Raw genomic sequence first — 18,743 nt, 5'->3', positions numbered from 1 at the left:
AATGATGCTATAATTGAGTTTACACTGTAATGAATACTTTGTAGTATTTTTTTATGAATATGTAATTATTTCATTAGAAAATAAAATATCTTACCATATCTACTTCAATTAATGCCAAACTTATCGTTTATATCTTTTTTATATTTTCTTCATATTTTCAACACTAATCAAGTTGGGTTTTAAGGATATATAGTATACTTTTAATTAATTTTGCTGTACAGAGAAAATCAGGATCCCTATACTCCAGTGAACACAGTCCATTTTCAAAGTCTCTAGGGCTGATATTCAATGCACAAATACATGGAGAAGGCAATTTACTGTCAGTATTAAGGCTGGGTTTTTTTTTTCTTTATGACTACTATGTTTAACATACTATTATTTTTTTCTAAAAGAAAATAAACATTGTTGGAAAGGACTGAACATTACCAAAAACAACACCTATACCCTTCCCCAAATCAACAGACAATAACACTTTCACATAAAAGTACAGAAAGTGGAAAAAATTGGGCAAATACCATACTACAGATACTTAAGTACATGCATAATAATATTCAGCTTAGTAGCTCCAAAGTTATGCAACTCTTTGCTTGAAGATGTTAAGAGCACAGTCCTTCATTCTTTACATATGGAAAACTTTATTGGCAATTGGAGGTTTCAATATTCACAGAATATGTCCCTATGAAATATATTCCTCAATTTACAAGATAGGGGAACAGAAAAAGGTGAGTTGCTGAGAACCTCCTCTAAGTCTAGGACAGGTGAAAGCACAGAGCACCTTGAAGAATTAAGCCCACAAAGGTCATGTGTCTATTTTAGACTAGTGTGGAAGCTTAAGGCTCTCCATAGGAATGTGCATAATCCTACCACTCAGGACTTGCTCATCCTCTTTGGTTCTCACCGGCCATACCTTCCTTTGATGTTAACAGAAAATCCAAAGGGAAAAGTAAATACTGGGAGGCAAATTGCTGTTTCTCAATAGAATTCCTCCATCCACCCAGCTATTTAGGGTACAATTTCTGAATTATCATCAATCTTGCTATATCCACACAGTCTGGAAAATGCCGCCAAATGGCCCCTTGAGCGGGTTAAGACCCATCTCACAGTACTGAGGCATTTACTCTTGCAAACTCTTTGCCTAAGGCCAAACTCAAGCTTACATGCCTTCAACTCTCAAAAAGGAAGACTTCCTTCCACCCCCACTAGAGATTATCTTCCCCTTCCTCTTTCACCAGTAGTCAGAACAATATTGGAGCTTCATTTCCACTCTGTCCTACTTCAGAGGTCCCCCTGGAGCACCACAGCCAGCTCATTCAGTGCCCTGGCTGGCTCTGCATTCTCTTGTGGAGGCAAGCCCCTTCTCTCCACAGGGCAGCTCTCTCTAGCTGGCCCCTTCTTATCTTCCTTTTAGGCTAAGAACATGGCACATCTTACTCACCAGCTAAGGCCCTCACACAACATCCAAAGCATCATTCTAGTGTTGGATCTCCCTCAGGTAAATTTTGTCATTGCTGGTCTTCCTCCACCAGCTCCACTGATCCCAGCTTGGGTTGGGTAATCATTGTACCTCCATGCAGCTGCATGAGCTCCTGCTCCCATGACTCCCCTCTCCAGGGAAAGATAACTCATTCGGCTTCAGAATTTTAACTTCCAGGTCAGAAGTTAAAGCCTATCCGGTGATTTCTCTTTCACCTGCCATTCCTCCCATGGCAGTCAGCAGGATCAGTTAAAGCTGAATGTTGATTTCCCCATAGTTTATTAGGGTCTCAACTGGCAGGTGAGGGACTCCCCATCTGCAGCTCTCTTGTCTGCTTTGGGACAGGGCATGACTTCTGCCCTGCCACAGTTAGGCTACATTCATATCTAATCAGTTTCTCTATTACAACCCCTAGAACAGTTGGAAAGATCTATTTACTACAAGCCCTTCTAGTTTATATTAATAGAGCTCAGTACTAAATCTGTCTACTGATATTCTCAGTGGTAGTATGGCACAAAAGAAAGCAACTTTTCTGGTGGGTAGATGAAGAGGAACAGTTCAAACACCAATAAATATAAGGAAAAGTGACCTTCGTGGCTTTCTTTGATAGCTTAAAAAGTGCTTTTAGTATAAGTCAGTATTGTCAAAGGTATGTTTCAATAAAAGTAGACTGACACAAGTTAGGACTAACACTGAAGAATTCTAGAGTTAAAATAAAGCTCTCAGGTCAAAAGGTTTTTTCCCAGTGAAGATTTAAAATGAGTGTATCACTTTTGTGTCCCAGCAGGAAGTGAATAATGTTTTATGCGCAATGTTTCTAGCTGCCTATGTGGTAAAACTGAAATGCCCTGTACATATAATGAAAATGAGAGAATGAAAAAGTTTTTTTGCAATATATTAATGAGAGAGAGAGTATGGTACAACTGTCCACAATTTTGAGATGTTTCATACAAAATACTTTTATTTTTTGTAAACTAAAAAGATCAAGTGAGACATTTTATTAGCATGAAGGAACTGGAAGGTTTATGTAAGACAGGGTAAGATAAGTTCATTTCTTATAGAAATAAATGTCCTGAATTTCAAAAGTGCTCAGCAATTAGCAATTCTGTGATTTCGCTGCCAAATAGACTGTACCTTACTCAGAGTCACCTGAATGGCATTCCCATAAAGATGCTAAAAAAGGGACACACAGATCAAAGACATCCAAATAAAGGCATGACATTTATGATAAAAGATTCTCTTCATTGACCAGAATTCAGGAAACCATTGAAGCCACATTTTGGAAAAATGTAGCTATGAGCCTGGGTGGCTGTGGTATTTACATACAACATAGAAGAATTTTAGTTTTGAAATGCTACATTTTTTTTATTACTTTAATTGAAGATCAGAGACTGTGATCAATATTGTGATGCTTTTACCTCATTGATCATTTATTTATAAATATACATATTTTCAGCCTCTGAGTAAAGTTTATGATATTTTCAGTATATGGTGAAAATGAAATAGTTCTGCCAGACTCTAATATATTGTAAAACTGAGGGATAGGGTGACATTGGGCATGCCTACATGTGCCCCTACAATGCTGTTGTTACTGCCCCATCATTTAGTACTTCCTTACTGCACCATGCCGGTGGTGCACAGTTATTTTTAGCCCCTATGTCACCGTAGCAAGATGCTATATGGAGGGAGCACATAACTACTGCAGTGTAGCTGTGACATCACACTTTGTGCCTGCTGATGCTACGTTGCCATAGCACGGTGCTACAGTGACATAGTGTCACGTGGAGATGCACCCATTAAAATATCAGAAATATATAATAGCTCATCACTGCTTTAAAATGGTGGGAGTGTTATACTGCCAAATATTATTATCTAGTGATATAACTTATTTTCATGAAATAAGTTTACCATAGAAAGTTAACAATCTCAGATAAAGATTACCTTAGACAAAAGATCATGCAGCTTACTTTAAGTCACATGACTGTAGATCAGATTCCTGGGATCCAGGGGCTGCACCAGAAACATGATCTAAGTCAAAATAATGGGAAAGGAGGGCAGGATCAGGGGGACACTAGTGGTTGTGCAGAGAGCTTTGGGAGGAGCTAACAGGTCCTTGCAGGTGGTTGGTGGGTGTGTTTGGAGGGTTGTCTGTACAAGAATGGGGGCCAGAGTGTGAAAAACAGTGGGCATTTGTACATGTGCTCCAGGAGTGGGGGCGGGGCACTTTAACTAGAGTGGCTCTGAGAGCCGCTCTAATTAAAGCGCCCAGAGTGTCTCTTGTATCAGCATCAAAATGATGGCAGGCACACTTTATCTAATGCTCATTCAGTGAGCTTTAGATAAAAACGTCCCCACTGCCATTTTGAAGTGCAGGGGCACTGATACATGAGATGCTTTGAAAAAGCTTTCAAATTCTTTGAAAAAATTATCAAGGCTCACATTTGCGAGAGCCCGGCAGGAAATTATGCTGAGGGGAAACCTGCACAGGTTCGTAGCAGGTAGATCATGCCTGACTAATCTAGTCTCTTTTTATGACCAGTTACAAAACACCTGGATGCAGGAGGAGGGGTAGACGTCATTTACTTAGAATTCAGGAAGGCCTTCGATACGGTATCCCACACCATACTGGTGAACAAGTTAAGAGGCTGTGACTTGGATGACTACACAGTCTGGTGGGTGGCAAATTGGCTAGAGGGTCGTACCTAGAGAGTCGTAGTAGATGAGTCAGTATCGACCTGGAAGGGTGTGGGCAGTGGGGTCCCGCAGGGCTCGGTCCTTGGACTAATACTCTTCAATGTATTCATCAGCGATTTGGACAAGGGAGTGAAGTGTACTCTGTCCAAGTTTGGGGATGACACAAAACTGTGGGGAGAAGTGGGCACACCGGAGGGCAGGAAACAACTACAAGCAGACCTGGACAGGTTGGACATATGGGCACAAAACAACAGAATGCTATTCAACAAGGAGAAATGCAAAGTGCTGCACCAAGGGAGGAAAAATGTCCAGCATACCTACTGCCTAGGAAATGACCTGCTTAGTGGCACGGAAGTGGAAAGGGATCTTGGAGTCCTAGTGGGCTCCAAGATGAACATGAGTCGGCAGTGTGACGAAGTCATCAGGAAAGCTAACGGCACTTTATCGTGCATCAGCAGATGCATGACAAACAGAACCAAGGAGGTGATACTTCCCCTCTATCGGGCGCTGGTCAGACTGCAGTTGGAATACTGCATGCAAGAGACTAGGGCACCTGGACCTCTTCAGCCTCCGCAAGAGAAGGTTGAGAGGTGACCTTGTGGCTGCCTATAAGTTCATCACGGGGGCACAGAAGGGAATTGATGAGGCTTTACTCATCAAGGCGCCCCTGGGGTTTACAAGAAATAATGGCCATAAACTAGCAGAGAGCAGATTTAGACTGGACATTAGGAAGAACTTCTTCACAGTCAGAGTGGCCAAAGTCTGGAATGGGCTCCCAAGGGAGGTGGTGCTCTCCCCTACCCTGGGGGTCTTCAAGAGGAGGTTAGATAGGCATCTAAACCCTGGGGTCATCTAAACCCAGCATTCTTTCCTGCCTATGCAGGGGGTCGGACTCGATGATCTATTGAGGTCCCTTCCAACCCTAACTTCTATGAATCTATGCTGGAGGTCACTGGAGCACAGTAATTGCCATGCTGCAGCAGACTCAATTAATCAAGTGTACTCCAATGCGCTGGAATTTTAGCACATTGGACCAACCTCACTGCTTGTGTATAAGCACCCATTCTGATTAGGATGTGGGGTTATGAAAAGTGCAGTCCCAAGGCTGGGATGAGTTGCTAGGCTTTCTGAGCCCTGGGGATGTGCTCCAAACGGTTAGATTAGGTATTGTTTAATCCAATCTACATAATGCAAATCCTCAGGTGAAATAAATTAGATCATGCCAGCCACTTTTTGCCCAACCTAAACTCCCTGTATATATTTACAGTTAGTTAGATCTAAGTAAAAAGTTTGTACGTATCCAAAAATATTTGTTATATGAATAAAGCTATATGAGGATCTGTTTCCAGTCAACAAAATTTAACATTCTCCTTTCTAGGAAATACACTGCACATGTTACATTACCTGTGTATGCAAACTGCACAAGATCCCACAATGCATTAGGGTCTATGCCTTCCATTTTGATCTCCTCTTGTTTGGCTTCACAAACATCACTTGTAAACATCGCAGCAAAGTAGTCAGATACTGAACTGAGAACAAGCCTACAAGAAAGTTACATAGATGCCAGTTAAATGTATGCATTTTTTAGTCCCTGAAGTAGTTTAATTATAAATAATTATTGTTTTTATTTAAAATATTGGGATTTTAGGGTAAATACAAAGCAGAAGCAGAAGTTTATTACAATTTGTAGGTAGAGACATGGAGAATGACATTCTAATTTATTTTTGCAGCTATATATACAGCGCATGGTGCACAAGCACAGAAGTATACACACAAAACAGACAGATTTACAATCTTCATCACTCAGGCCCTATCACGCAAGTATCAATAATTAAATTGCTTTTGTTAAAATGACAGTCGCTAGCAGAAAAACTAAATGACAGAAACCGATAACATGCATAAGGGGTGCTCTTTTCCCCTTCTGAAAGGACACGTTGTGATACTCATCTTATTCAATATTAAGAAAATCAACACAATTGGGTCAGAAAAAGGTACTCATTTAGGAAATATTACCCCAAGGGGAAAAACAAAAAAACAACACATTAGTTCCTAGTTCCTGATACTGATAATTAATTTGTCCTAGGAATGTAGTTTGCATAAAGCTATGATCCTGAAATAAATAATAATAATAAGAAAATTAGGAATGTTCTATATCTTTAAGGCATAAGCACTTTATCCTCACACATTCAGGTTGTTACTACATATGCATTTGATTGGGAATCAGTTTATTTGCAAGTAAAGGACTTGCGAATAAACGCTCCCAGGCAGGCATCTATGAATGCAGGCAAGCAGGAGCAGATTTGCTGTGAATGCTAATTTACTGCTCCCACTTTCTGAGGCCCTGCAATGGGCCTCTTCCACCACCAGGGGGAGCGCTAGACTCCTGGGTGCTAGTCCAGGGGCTGGCAGGAAACACTGGACCAGGAGGCAGCTGTATCCTAGCTGTGGCTGGGATACTACTCCCCTGCCCGTGAGGGCTGCCTGCTGCTGAGGCAAGAACAATGTATCCCTGCACCAGCAGCAGGGAGCTCCTAGCCCTGGCTCCCTGATCAGGGGTAGGGGACTTAGAAAAAGCTGCAGGGAAGGGTCAGGTCCCAGCCCCCTATCCCATCCACCAGTGGGGCAACTAGCAGCTAGCTTTTTCCAAGCCCCATGCCTTGATCACCAGTCAGGGCATGGGATTCAGACCTGCCCCTGACCAGAACAGTTCCCAGTCCCAGCTCCACAGTTGTGGGACAGAGGCTGGGGCACCTATTCCCCAATCAGCTTTATGAGCACAGAGCTGGGCAGGGAACAGGGTGGGGAGCTTTTTCTACATTCAGTTCCACAAGCGTGGAGCTGGGCAGGGAACACGATCCTCAGTCTCCACCAGCAGGGAGCTCCCACTGCCAGCTCTGCAAGCATGGAGCTAGCACTGAGAGATTCCTATCTCCCAGCCCAAGCTCCATGGTCACGGTGTTTGGACCAGGAGGCCTTATCTCCCAGCACTGGCCCTGCAGTCACAAAGCTGGCGCTGAAAGATAAGGGTCTCCCAGCCCAAGCCCTATTACCACAGAGCTGGCACTGGGTGAGCTCTCCACTCCTCAGTTGTGATGGTGAAGCAGGGGCTTGGTGATCATGATGTCACAGAACCTGCTCCCTGATCACAATCTCGTAGTGGGGTGGCTTGAAGTTTCCCACTGCCAGGACAGAGGGACACAGACCTTGCCCAGGCTCTAGTGGCAGAGTCCACCCTGGCAGCATGCTGCTCCCAAGGGCAGGGAGTGATCTCCCGCTCCCCTGGTGGCCAGCTGACCAGCAGCAGATTTGCTCCTGGTCAGACGTCTACACAAGTGCTACTGCCCCATTACTAACCACAAGTAAATTTGCTACTTGCACTTGCAGGTAGCAAATTTACTTGTGATTAGTGAGGTTTACTATGCAGTAATAAGCATGTGCATGTGCAGACATACATGCTTACTGTGCAGTAAACTATCCTACTTCACAGTAAAGCATCTTTTGTAGATGTGCCCTCATTCAATGTAATATTTCTATATGAAAAATAAATCCTATGTTCTGTAGCTAAACATAACCATCCCTCCATCCCCACCCAGTTTTGTTATTTTCAAAACTGCCAATATACGATTCTATAGCTGCTGCAGCTAGCAGAAAACTGCCATTTGAGGAATCCAAAAGCATGGAAAGATCCTCACTCCCACTGCATGAGTTTGTACATGTTATACTAAACATTAACTTCAGGCTGGGGCTCCAGAGCATCAAATGCATTTAAAAATACAAAAACAAATTAATAATAATACTAGGTTGGCCAAACACAGAAGAACCCCACTGCATGACAATGCTATTCTCAGGGATGGGCTTCTAATAGTGAAGCAAAAAGGTTGAGTAAAAAGGCAGTGAATTAAAAAAATGAAAAAAAAAATTTTTTTTTTAAAAACAGCAACACTTATTATCAATATTCTAAAAGGTAAGCATTGTATGATAAATAATTTATCTATTATTCCAATATAGGTGAAAATCAAAAACAATAAACAAACAAACAAAACTCACAAAACAATTGCCCTAGATTAAGCTTTACTGGAGGAAGAATTGTTGCAGTCCCTGAACTGGTAACCTGGAGTGAGTCCACACCAGCACTATCTGTATAGTAGCATACCTCTGCAAACAAAGATCTTGACTACCATACCAAGTTAGTATTTCTTTAAAAAAAAAGTCAAAAGGTTATTGTAGATAAAGAAATATATATTGCCAACTACAAAGACCATTATTAGTTCCACAACATTTTAAAACTATTTTTTCTTGAATATTATTCCTTCAGTGAATGGAATTCAAGTGAAAGACTCCTGCTAATTAAACTTGCCTCTGACAGTGACGTTTTTGTAAAATTATGCTTGTGGTATAAAAGCATCCAATATTCAAATGAAGAAAAATATAAAAAGAAGAAAATCAACTATCCAAATAGTTTATAATGACCTGCTGTTTTCTGTTCTGAAAAATAACTATAAACTTTAGCTCTGAATCAGGCTGACTGACCTCTTCAACAGAAAGGTCAGCTGACCCAAGGATGTTGTTTTCCTTCTTTCAGGTACTACTCTGGTCATGAGAATATACTAATGAACTTCTTTTCTTCCGTTCTTCAGACGCTTTCCAGCAGAATCCGTAAGTAGCCAAAAGAATTTCGGGGGCCGTAGAAATACTTTCCAGAGCAAATTCTGTATCAAAACAACATGACTCAACTGATTTGAAGCCTTCTCTGTTTCTAATTACTAGACAGTGAAGGGAAAAGCAAATCTTTTTGTTGTGAAGAAGAAAACGCTGTACACTTAGAGACATAAAAATATCACTGCATTCAATCTTATTAAAAAGAAGATGGAGATGTGACCTGATTTGGGTTTGAGTGCCTTCAATGCTATTAAAGGCTTTCTAGTCTAGGGGAGGCAGGCCATATAAGGAGGACTACCTGAAAGTTAAAACCAAACAAATTTGAATACAAGGCATAGATTTAACAGTAAGGACAATTATTAGAATAAACTACCAGGTTGTAGTTTCTCCACTTCTTTCAGCTCCACTGGCTACCCATCTAAAAGATAAACTTTAGCCAAACAGAATAAGTTTGATGCATAGATGACTGAATAGAAGTTTATTATCTTTCTGGACTTAAATTCTTTGGCCTCCATTGGGTGCATCTACAATTGGGCTTTACTACAGAGTTAACCAATGAGCTCTGCAGTAAAGTATCATTATCTACACATGCATCGGTGAGGTAATTAACTCCGCTCTAAGATAGTACTGTCCCCGAGGTCATTTTGTGTCCTGAAGCGCACATGTAAACACTGACCACAGGCATAAATTGCACCTGGTCATCCCAGGCAGCAGGGGACCAGATCTCTGCCTGCCATGTAGCCACATGGTTCTGCTTATTCGGCACTCACATGCCCCAGCCACCTCCTTCATTGCCTGATGTTTCCACCTGGAGCCCAGGGCTGACCCCCTGAGTTTGCTGCCAGTCTGGGCCTACACTGCTCTGGCTCAAAGTGCTGCTGTCCTGGGTGCATGTGGAGACACTGTGCCTGGGAGCAGTGTAATCCAGCTCAAGGAGCACTGGAGTTTATTGCATTGCATGAACTGCATGTGTAGTTCCCCCATTTAGAAGAGATGTTCATGTCTGATCCGATTGTGACTCTTGTGCCATCACAACTAAGACTAACAAATATTCCCCAAATTTTTCAAATGAAATTTAATGATTCTTTTATTTTTTGAATATTTTCTCTTCCTTTGTCTACCTTCTCCATTAATATCTACATTACTATAGGGATTTTGCTACAGGGAGAAGAGAGATAAATGTCAATACCTCTGAAGAATGGCAGTAATCCAACCTTTAGTCTACCTATATACCTCTGAGTCTCTGCCTCTGTTATGCTTAGTCTTATCTAGCTATCCAATAGGAAAACTCCTCCTGATGTAATTATACCATTAGGAGATTTCAAGGCCTGTATCTATGCAGCTGTATGGAGGAGGTATTGATCTGCATTAACAGTTCAGTCAAATCCCCATTATAAATTATAATTAAAACCACATTTATGTTTCTTACAAACTAGGCAGAACATTAAACATGCTGTAACCCAGAATCTTTCCATGTGTATTATTCTCCTTTCAAGAAAATATTTAAATCCGTCTCATCAAAGCAGAATATTTTGTATATTGAAAGTAACCAAATATCAAAAAAGGGCACCCCACCCCTCCCAAAAAAATCAATGTGTAGTGTATTATTTCACTTTTAATCTGGCATGTACTTTTTCACAGAACCTTTTAATCTCTTTTTATCTAAAAGTACTTTTTTGTGGAAGCATTACAACACTACTATTGCCTGAAATATGCATTTATGAATTTTGTTTGGGGGAGGGAAGTGAGGGAAGAGGGACTATAAAAGGTACTGCTTCTGTAAACAGTTATGCATGTGAGCAGTCCCATTAAACTGTTGCAAATTCAATATAATAAAATATAATGTACTGCTTACTTTCAGCAATCCTGACATGTGTAAAGGGCTAATATTAATTTCTTAGATTATGTAATGATACAAATTGTGATAATCTAAACTAACCTCCTATAACAAAGAGCATAGGATTACCCTGAATTAACCCCCATTTGAACTGGAGTGTATCAATTAGGAGAAAAAAAATCTGAATTTGATTAAAAACAGCTAAGGAATGGAAAAATCTACCACAGCCATTGATAAAAGGTTGCAATGATTTATTTATATAACATTAATAATTGCATCTGAATGTATCTGTTTTGACCTGGTTTATGTTACAGTTTTGCCTGGTAAACATACATTTGATAATAGAGCACTTCTCAGTTCCTCATTCAACACACAGAGAAAGTTGATCGAGCTATCCTATAACCTTCCCTTGATAAGCTAGACATATCAAGCCCCCTGAAAATGTTATTACCAGGTAGGTATTCCAGTCCTGTAATTATTTTCATGACTTTTTGATCTTTCTCCAATTTTTTAATTTTAACTTTATCAATGGACACAATGGGTGCCTATATACGAGCAGTGAGGCTGCTCTGACATGCTGTAAGGACCAGACTCAATTAATCAAGTCTCCTGGAGCGTTGTAATTACCAAGCTCCAGCAGCCTCCAGCATCTCATGTATCAGTGCCTGTGCTTAAAAATGTTGGTGTGGGCGCTTTATCTAAAGCTCATTCAATGATACTCCAAAAGCTGATCTAATTAAAGCACCACAATGTTACATGCATCAGTCCCCACACTTCAAAATGATAGCAGAGCACTTGAAGTAAAGCTCATTTGGCTTTAGTAATTCCAGGGTGTTGGAGCAGGCTCTGTGTTCGTGTAGAGGCACCCTTAGAGACTAACTAGCTTAGAGAGGCATAAACTTTCAAAGGCCTCCTGCTAACAATAAGGAAGTATTTCATGATATCTAATCTACAACTGTTTTGCTATAATTTGAAGCTATTATTTTGTGCCCTTCTGCTGCAAGGGAGAACTGCTGTTCTCCCTATTCTTTCTGACAGCCTTCCAAATATTTGAAGACTATTGTCATTTCTCCCCTTAGTTACCTTTTTTTCAAGCTAAATGTGCCTAGATCTCTCAATCTTTTCTCATATCTGTAATCCCATAAAAATCTTTGAAAGCTCTATTTCTACAAGATCATGTTGACCAACTTTGATTATATTAACCTTCTTTAATTTTGATCAATCAAGCTTGACATTAGCATGGACTATTATTTCATCTAAGTTTGAATAAACATTTACAGGCCTATAAGGTTCATTCTTTCTTCCCTGTATAGTTACTGGTACATCATTAGCTTTCTTCCTCTCTTCTAGAACGGCCCTGTTCTAGAAGACAGAGAAATCAGCATTAACAGTTCAAAGAGTTACCTGGCGAACTCCTTGAAACATCTTCATCACAATTATGTAGACGGCTAATATGCCATGACTCCTCTCTTCTATCTGAACCCACTTGTTATTTAGCAGATAATTCTTTTCCTTCCTTGAATCTGAAGCTTCTCTGATATTCCACAATATCAGCATTTCTCTTTCTGACTTTATAGTCTTTCTGCCTATAAAAGTAATCAACCTGGAAGGGTACTTAGAAAGAAAGCCTAACACACTGTCTTTTCAACTATCTCCAAAACGTGTCTACCACTTCTGTCCAATGCTTAGGTTGTTATCTATTATGTATCACTGTTTATTACTTCATCTTTGCTCACACAGATCAGTTACGGTGAAGACGGAAGTGCAGCTCCCAGCTGTAAGTCAGAATGATTTTTGCAAAGTATTTTGTTTTACAATGTTACCCCAGACTAAACAGAAGTTCACTTTTGGTTCAGGGGAGGGGAGCGGGGTGGAGATCTGTGGACTGGGAGCCTGCAGCCAGTTTCCCACAGCAACAGCCAGGGCTCTTTGACAGTGCTTCCTGTTTTCAGAATGGGAGGAGGAAAAGGCAGTGGAGGGAGCTCATTCTTAGGGCTCCCCAGCTGGTGCTGAAGGGTGGGCTGGGTAAATCAGAGCCCCCAACCTCCAGGAGGGTGGGTTTGAAAAAAACCCAGACTGAACACCCTCTGCTGCCTCCCCCTCCTTCTGAAAACAGCAACAGGCTGGGAGCTTTGAAGATGCAAGTTACAAAAGACTCTATATTTTGTAACATCTTTATCTGATACCTCATTTAATGAGGGATCAGGTTTTCACCGAATTGGCCATTTTTGAAGCTGTTTGCAGCTGTGCACTTGTGTTTGGTCACAGGTATAGACTATTTTTTGTGGCCAGACTAGGTGAAAATTGTCACTTCTGTCTGCACCCTTAAGCTCTCAAAGTCTGGAAGCAACAGTGCTGATCAAAGACCTAAGGTCAGTCTCACTTTAGCCACATGTGTGTATCTTCTTGGAGTTTGATTATGCTTACAAACAAGCTTTTGTGAATATTTACAAAGAACAGATGATATGCACAAGCTGCTCAACTATTCACAGGACATGAATTCTGAATTTTGTATATGATTGTTTTAAGTTTACAATGGTCCTTACTTCCATGTTGGGGGGGGAGGAGTACCATATACACAATTAATCAAAACATTACTGAAGATTTTCAAGATTTATAAACTGCTTGTGAGCCATGAGGAATTTACACCAAAGATTTTTTCAATATTAATTAAATAATGTAATATATATGAACCTCCTCACTAAATTATTTGCCCATCTTTATTATAAAGCTGGTTTTATTATTTGATAATAATCTGACTATCCTCTAACTTCCATTAGTTTTGAATCTCCTCCTTTATTTACAACAATTTATGCACTGTTTTAGCTAATGAGCATTATTTCACTAACAGCTGTTACTTTTACTAGTAACACTCATGCAGCTTTAATAAAGCAGGTGTCAAATAAATGTCTTGAAATACAGTGCATGAATCAAAGCACTACAACTCACTAGCCTGAATTACATTATTCTTAGCAGATTCCCCAAAAGGGGAAAAACATAACAGCTTAACCTATGGTTTTGTTTCTGCAGCAACTTTTGTCGCTGAAAATATACAACTAAGAATAGTATATATGAATAGAAAGAAAATAATTTATCAAAAGGAGATATGAGATACATGTTACAGTATCCACTATGTGGATTTATTTGCTATAAGTTTATCTCCCAAGAATATTCATAAAAATAAATATTAAAGAGTAAAAGGCAATACTTTTTGTACCGCTGTATAAAATAGTACAATGAGTGCACAAAAATATTATGAAATGGTGGTTTTGGTATTGCATCATGGTGCATTCTATTGAGGAATGGGTCAACTGGTACTGGAAAATTCAAACTCAGCTTACAATTCAAGTTAGATCAGGGGTGTCAAACTCATCCAGCCCTGTAGGCCAGGTGAGGGTCTCTGAGCCAGTCTGCAGGCCCACTTAGGCTATGCTAGTGCCAGTGTGCAGCATGGTCCCTCTACAGGCCTCACTCTGGGCTTGTGCTGTTTGTGATGTGTGGGTTGAACCTGGCACTGCAGATGCTACCCATGGCCCAGGTGGCTGGCACAGAGTACACATGCATGAGCAACCCAGCTGGACCAGCCCTGCATGATGGCTCCAGGACTTGCCCAGATTGGGCCCCAAGCTGTCTGTGCATGCAGGAGCTAGTATGCAGGGTCAATCTGATGGCGCACCACATGCAATGAATGCCCTGTAAAAGCCCCTTGTGCTTTGGGCAGGGACCAGCCTGTGCACTGCAGGCAACATGAACCCTGGTACAGGGCAGGTACATGGTGCACATGGTTCACAAGCTGTATCCAGCATCCCAGGCACTACGTTACCTATGGGACTGGCCCTGTATGCTGGCTCCAGCACAGCCTGATTTGAACTAGCCCCAGAACCAGTATGCATAGTTCAACCACCTGTGCCACATTCAGCACCTGCAGCACTGGGTTCAGGCTTCATGCCAAACTGGCTGCCAGGATGTGGGCCCTATGTCTCATACTACACAATTACAACATACTACAGACTTCAGAACATATCAAAAAGTAGGAAAGATCTACGAATATAAAGATCTGTACAATTTGCTTAGAGGGTGTACTGCAAGAAAGTGGTTTCACTTTTCCCCCAAGCCCAATCAAGAAACCCAAACCCAAGAAATCTAGCAGAGCATGAGTTGCCTAAGAGGAAATCCAACCTCAAGAAGACTGCTGTTGTATATAAGACTCCCCAAGGAGAGTCCAGGGATGTTAGGATCTCACTGAATGAAAGATGGAAACCATGCTAAGTCACACTTTGAACATCTGCAGAAAAAGTGATCATTTCATGTAGGTGATATTTATTTTTTGGGTAATTCTAGTACCTACCACTGCTCCTACCTCTCCAAATACTTGGTAACAAATTCAGATAGAATTATATTATATCTTGCTTACCCTAACAAACCTACCTTTATTCATAAAAGTACAGAAGGCTAATGGTGGGAGAACTATTCTCTGCTGATATTAAAGATTCAAAGCCAAGTACAGTGATCATTTTTGAGACAAGGTGGAAAAGTACAATGGGAAATATGCCAATATTTCTTTGGAATGCCTCCTTTCCCTTCCCCCCTTAGGGGTAAATTTGAAACCAAAGAAATTTACCTGGGAACTATGTGCTAATCTCAAGATACTTTCATGGCTGACGTAGAAGAGGCCCAGCTGCTCTGGTTAGCCCCTTAAGGGAAGAGGAAATAGTGTACATTGTATAAAGAGAACAGAGGTCAGTGACAAGCAGGGATCCTGGTATTCTCTGCTTAAAAAATCCCGTATTCTCCGATTAAAAACCCCAAACTCTGCATTTTTCTGCAATTAAAATGAAATGCCACTATATATAGAGAGATCAGCTCAACACAATGTTTTATTGTTATCTTTACAATTATAAAGCAGTTTGGTAGCCTACCAGTGCCTCAAACATTATAATTAAATAAATTCTAAATACCTTCTCTTCCACCCTGCCCAGGCCATGCTGGTGTTCCTCACTCCTGACCCACAGCCCCCTGGTCCTGCTGGTGTGCTGCACTCCTGACCCACAGCCACCCCTGGTCCTGGTGCCCCTCACTCCCAAGCCATAAGCCCCCCAGCACTTCTAGTGCCCCCCAGCACTTCTAGTGCCCCTCACCCCTGACTCGCAATCCCTTGCCCACACAGCCCTTCTGGAGGATGCGTCCAGCTGCCCCTGTCCTACACAGGTCAGATCACAGCAGCTGCAATGGCTCCAACATGTGTGGGTGGCAGAGGAGCAAGTCCAGTCCTAGCGCAGGCTGGAGGGAAGAGCAGGGAGAGGGACCTGTGGCACCCCCACCCAGGGCAGGGACTCCCATGCTGCATGAGGCGGCCTTTCTACAGCACCCCACCCCAACAGCATGGGCATCAGCTCTGGCGCCACCAGCCCAGGCACACAGCTCCCCATTGCCCCCAAAGGTCTTCCCCACCCCCTCCCCCAGCTGGAAGGGCAGGTGCCTCCCCCTGCCCTTCCGGAGCCCCAGCACCTGGACAACTTCCACCAGCACTGGCAGGCACCTGCCCCCCCTCACACACCCATCCCCCCCACATACTCCTGCCACACATACACACAGGCTCACATGCCCCCACCCACCAGCCTCCTGGACAGTGCCCAAGCCCTGGCCCTCCAACCCCACCATAGACTTACCTGCATCCAGCTCCTGGGGCTGCTCCTACCACCCTGCCTGGCTGTATGCAGACTACATGTGTGGTACTCTCTGCCTCCAATTGCCTTCCCTCTGCCCCCCCAGCCCCAAGCAGCCACTTGCAGGCTACAAAGCTGCCAGCATGCAAGAGGAAATCTGCAGTTTCCCATGATTTTCTCCTTTAAAGAGGAAATTCTCTATTTTTCTCCTTCGAATAAGAAAATCCAGGTTTTTCTGCATTTTTCCACAGAAAACCTGGATCCCTATTGAGAAAGCAAAAGACTAGCATCTCAGATACAGTTGCTCTAGTGCTTAACATTGGCAATCTTGTTATGTGTATACTATGCTTCTGGCCCTTTTTCACCCTGAAAATGGGGAAAGACAAGTTAAATAATCCTACCCTATCTGGGTCATCAGTGTGTGCTACTTACAAACCACCCTATTCATTTACACCTTCTGATAAGCAGCTTTGATTAAGGCAGTGAGAGCATGGAAGATTTGATTAAAGTAGCTGGTCACAGCTCAGAAGAAAGTAAACAAGATCTGAACAAGACAGTCTTATTTCTGGCTTTATTCAAACACTTTCTGCATTGAATTTATTGTATCTTGTAAGCTAAGACTATATGTTATTTGATTTCAAATAGCGATCTGTCCTTTTCATATTTCAATATTTGATGACAGGATTCAAAAGAACACTTAACAGGAACAAGTATCGGTTGATGCTGGTCATTGCCCCAAAGAGATAACAAACTAAAGTTATAAAATAAGAGACAACAGGTGATGCTACACAGACAAGGGAACAGGAAATAATAATTAAATGATTTGGATGAGTGCAAGAATCAAAGCAGATCAGCTACTGATTTCAATAATAATGACTGCTGTTTTTGCAAGCATCATGCCAAAGATTTTTAAGGAAGGATTTAAAGGAAGTCAATTAAGTAGTTTTGCACAATTTTTTTTTTTTAAATCTCTTTCCATTTATGTAGAGAAACATGGAAGAAAGCTTGAAGATGCATGTGAGGCAATCTGTTTGCTCACTCTTTCTGATTTCTTCATTGTTTTGTGTAACGCATTAAGTATGACAGTAAGTATTACTTACATAATTATATTCTGCCTAAGAATATTCTTACAGTTTCAAATGCACAAAATATCTTTATGTACTTTGTATTATAAAATATTGGGTAGTATTGCCATATTAGTGTTAGAGTTGCTTGATTCAACCTGGCAAGGGATACATTTTTTACCTCTGGAAGGAAGACATCACTATACATTATTGTTAGCTGTACCTCATCAGAAATTAGGAGTCTCAGCTAAGTATATACAGTGATTTGAGTAGGTAAAACTATGTGGATAAGGTGGTTTAGGTTGGAAGAAGGGGTTGTGAAAAGGAAAAATTTGGAAAGAGAGATGAAAAAATCTGAAGTGGAAGACAATAAAAAATTAAGAAATGCCATACTAGATCAAACCACAGATGTGTCTAGCCCAATGTGTCTCTCTCAATGGCACATAAGATGTTAATTAGAAGAATATTGAGACAAAACATACCTAGACTGGTTCATCCCTTCCCCTTCTCCACCCTAGAAGGATGCACTGGGGAATAAGGAAGGGTAAAAGAAGAAAAAGGGACTTGAAGAAGAAATGTTTTCCTGACCTCCAGAAAAAGCCTTATGAGCACCCACATATATAAATTCACCCATCATTAGTCTTAAAGTAATGTCAATTCCCTAAATGAGAATTAAATTCCCTCCATCACTGCTGACCTCATACCAAGTCACTATTTAATGGAAAACTTGTTCGTGACTAAGTACATGATTTAGTATGCCATGTATTAACTTTCCTTAAAAATGCTGGCAAAAAAGTATTAGAGGAGCTTCTTCCTTCATCATTTTCCTACCTGTTTGAATTTTCTCATTTCCTATTTTGAGTTCCAATTGTATACAATAAAACACGAAATTATATTAATCTTCTGCGTTTATACTTTTGTTTTATGATGTGCTACTTACACCTCTATGAAAGGCTGATTACTTTTGAAAATATGGATTAAATTATATAGAGCAAATTACTGAAGTCAATAGAGTTTAGAATAATACAATAAATTAATATTCATGCTTCATCACTCTTTTTGTTCCTGCCTTGTATTTTACAGTAATATTGACCAGATAGACTAATTCCAACTCCCTCCTCTCGTGTGTATCTATGGGGATTCTCTACTCCCCACCCCCCCACCCTTCACCCACACTGCACATCTGCTAACAGCAAGTCCACCAAAAATAGAAAAATGCTATGGTTTCTGATGGTTAACCCTAATCATTACTAAGAAACCCAAGAATTCCTTATTTGGCAAGCACAGGATCCACGTTAACCATTAAATTCCGTAACCGGGCTTAACATAACTACAAAGTGCTTAACACG

General features: G+C 41.1%; 1 protein-coding gene across 1 annotated transcript in view; it reads right to left on the bottom strand.

Moving 5' to 3' along the window:
* The window catches only part of KLHL1 (kelch like family member 1), a 556,958-nt gene that overhangs the window by 398,148 nt on the left and 140,067 nt on the right, over window positions 1-18,743 (bottom strand). The window contains exon 3 of the mRNA XM_019488567.2: window positions 5,573-5,709. Coding sequence (XP_019344112.1) covers window positions 5,573-5,709 — 137 coding nt within the window. The remainder of the gene's footprint in view (window positions 1-5,572; window positions 5,710-18,743) is intronic.

This window comes from Alligator mississippiensis, chromosome 1 (assembly GCF_030867095.1).
Source record: "Alligator mississippiensis isolate rAllMis1 chromosome 1, rAllMis1, whole genome shotgun sequence".
Classification (NCBI taxonomy): domain Eukaryota; kingdom Metazoa; phylum Chordata; order Crocodylia; family Alligatoridae; genus Alligator; species Alligator mississippiensis.
This window is presented reverse-complemented; position numbering and strand designations above follow the sequence as displayed.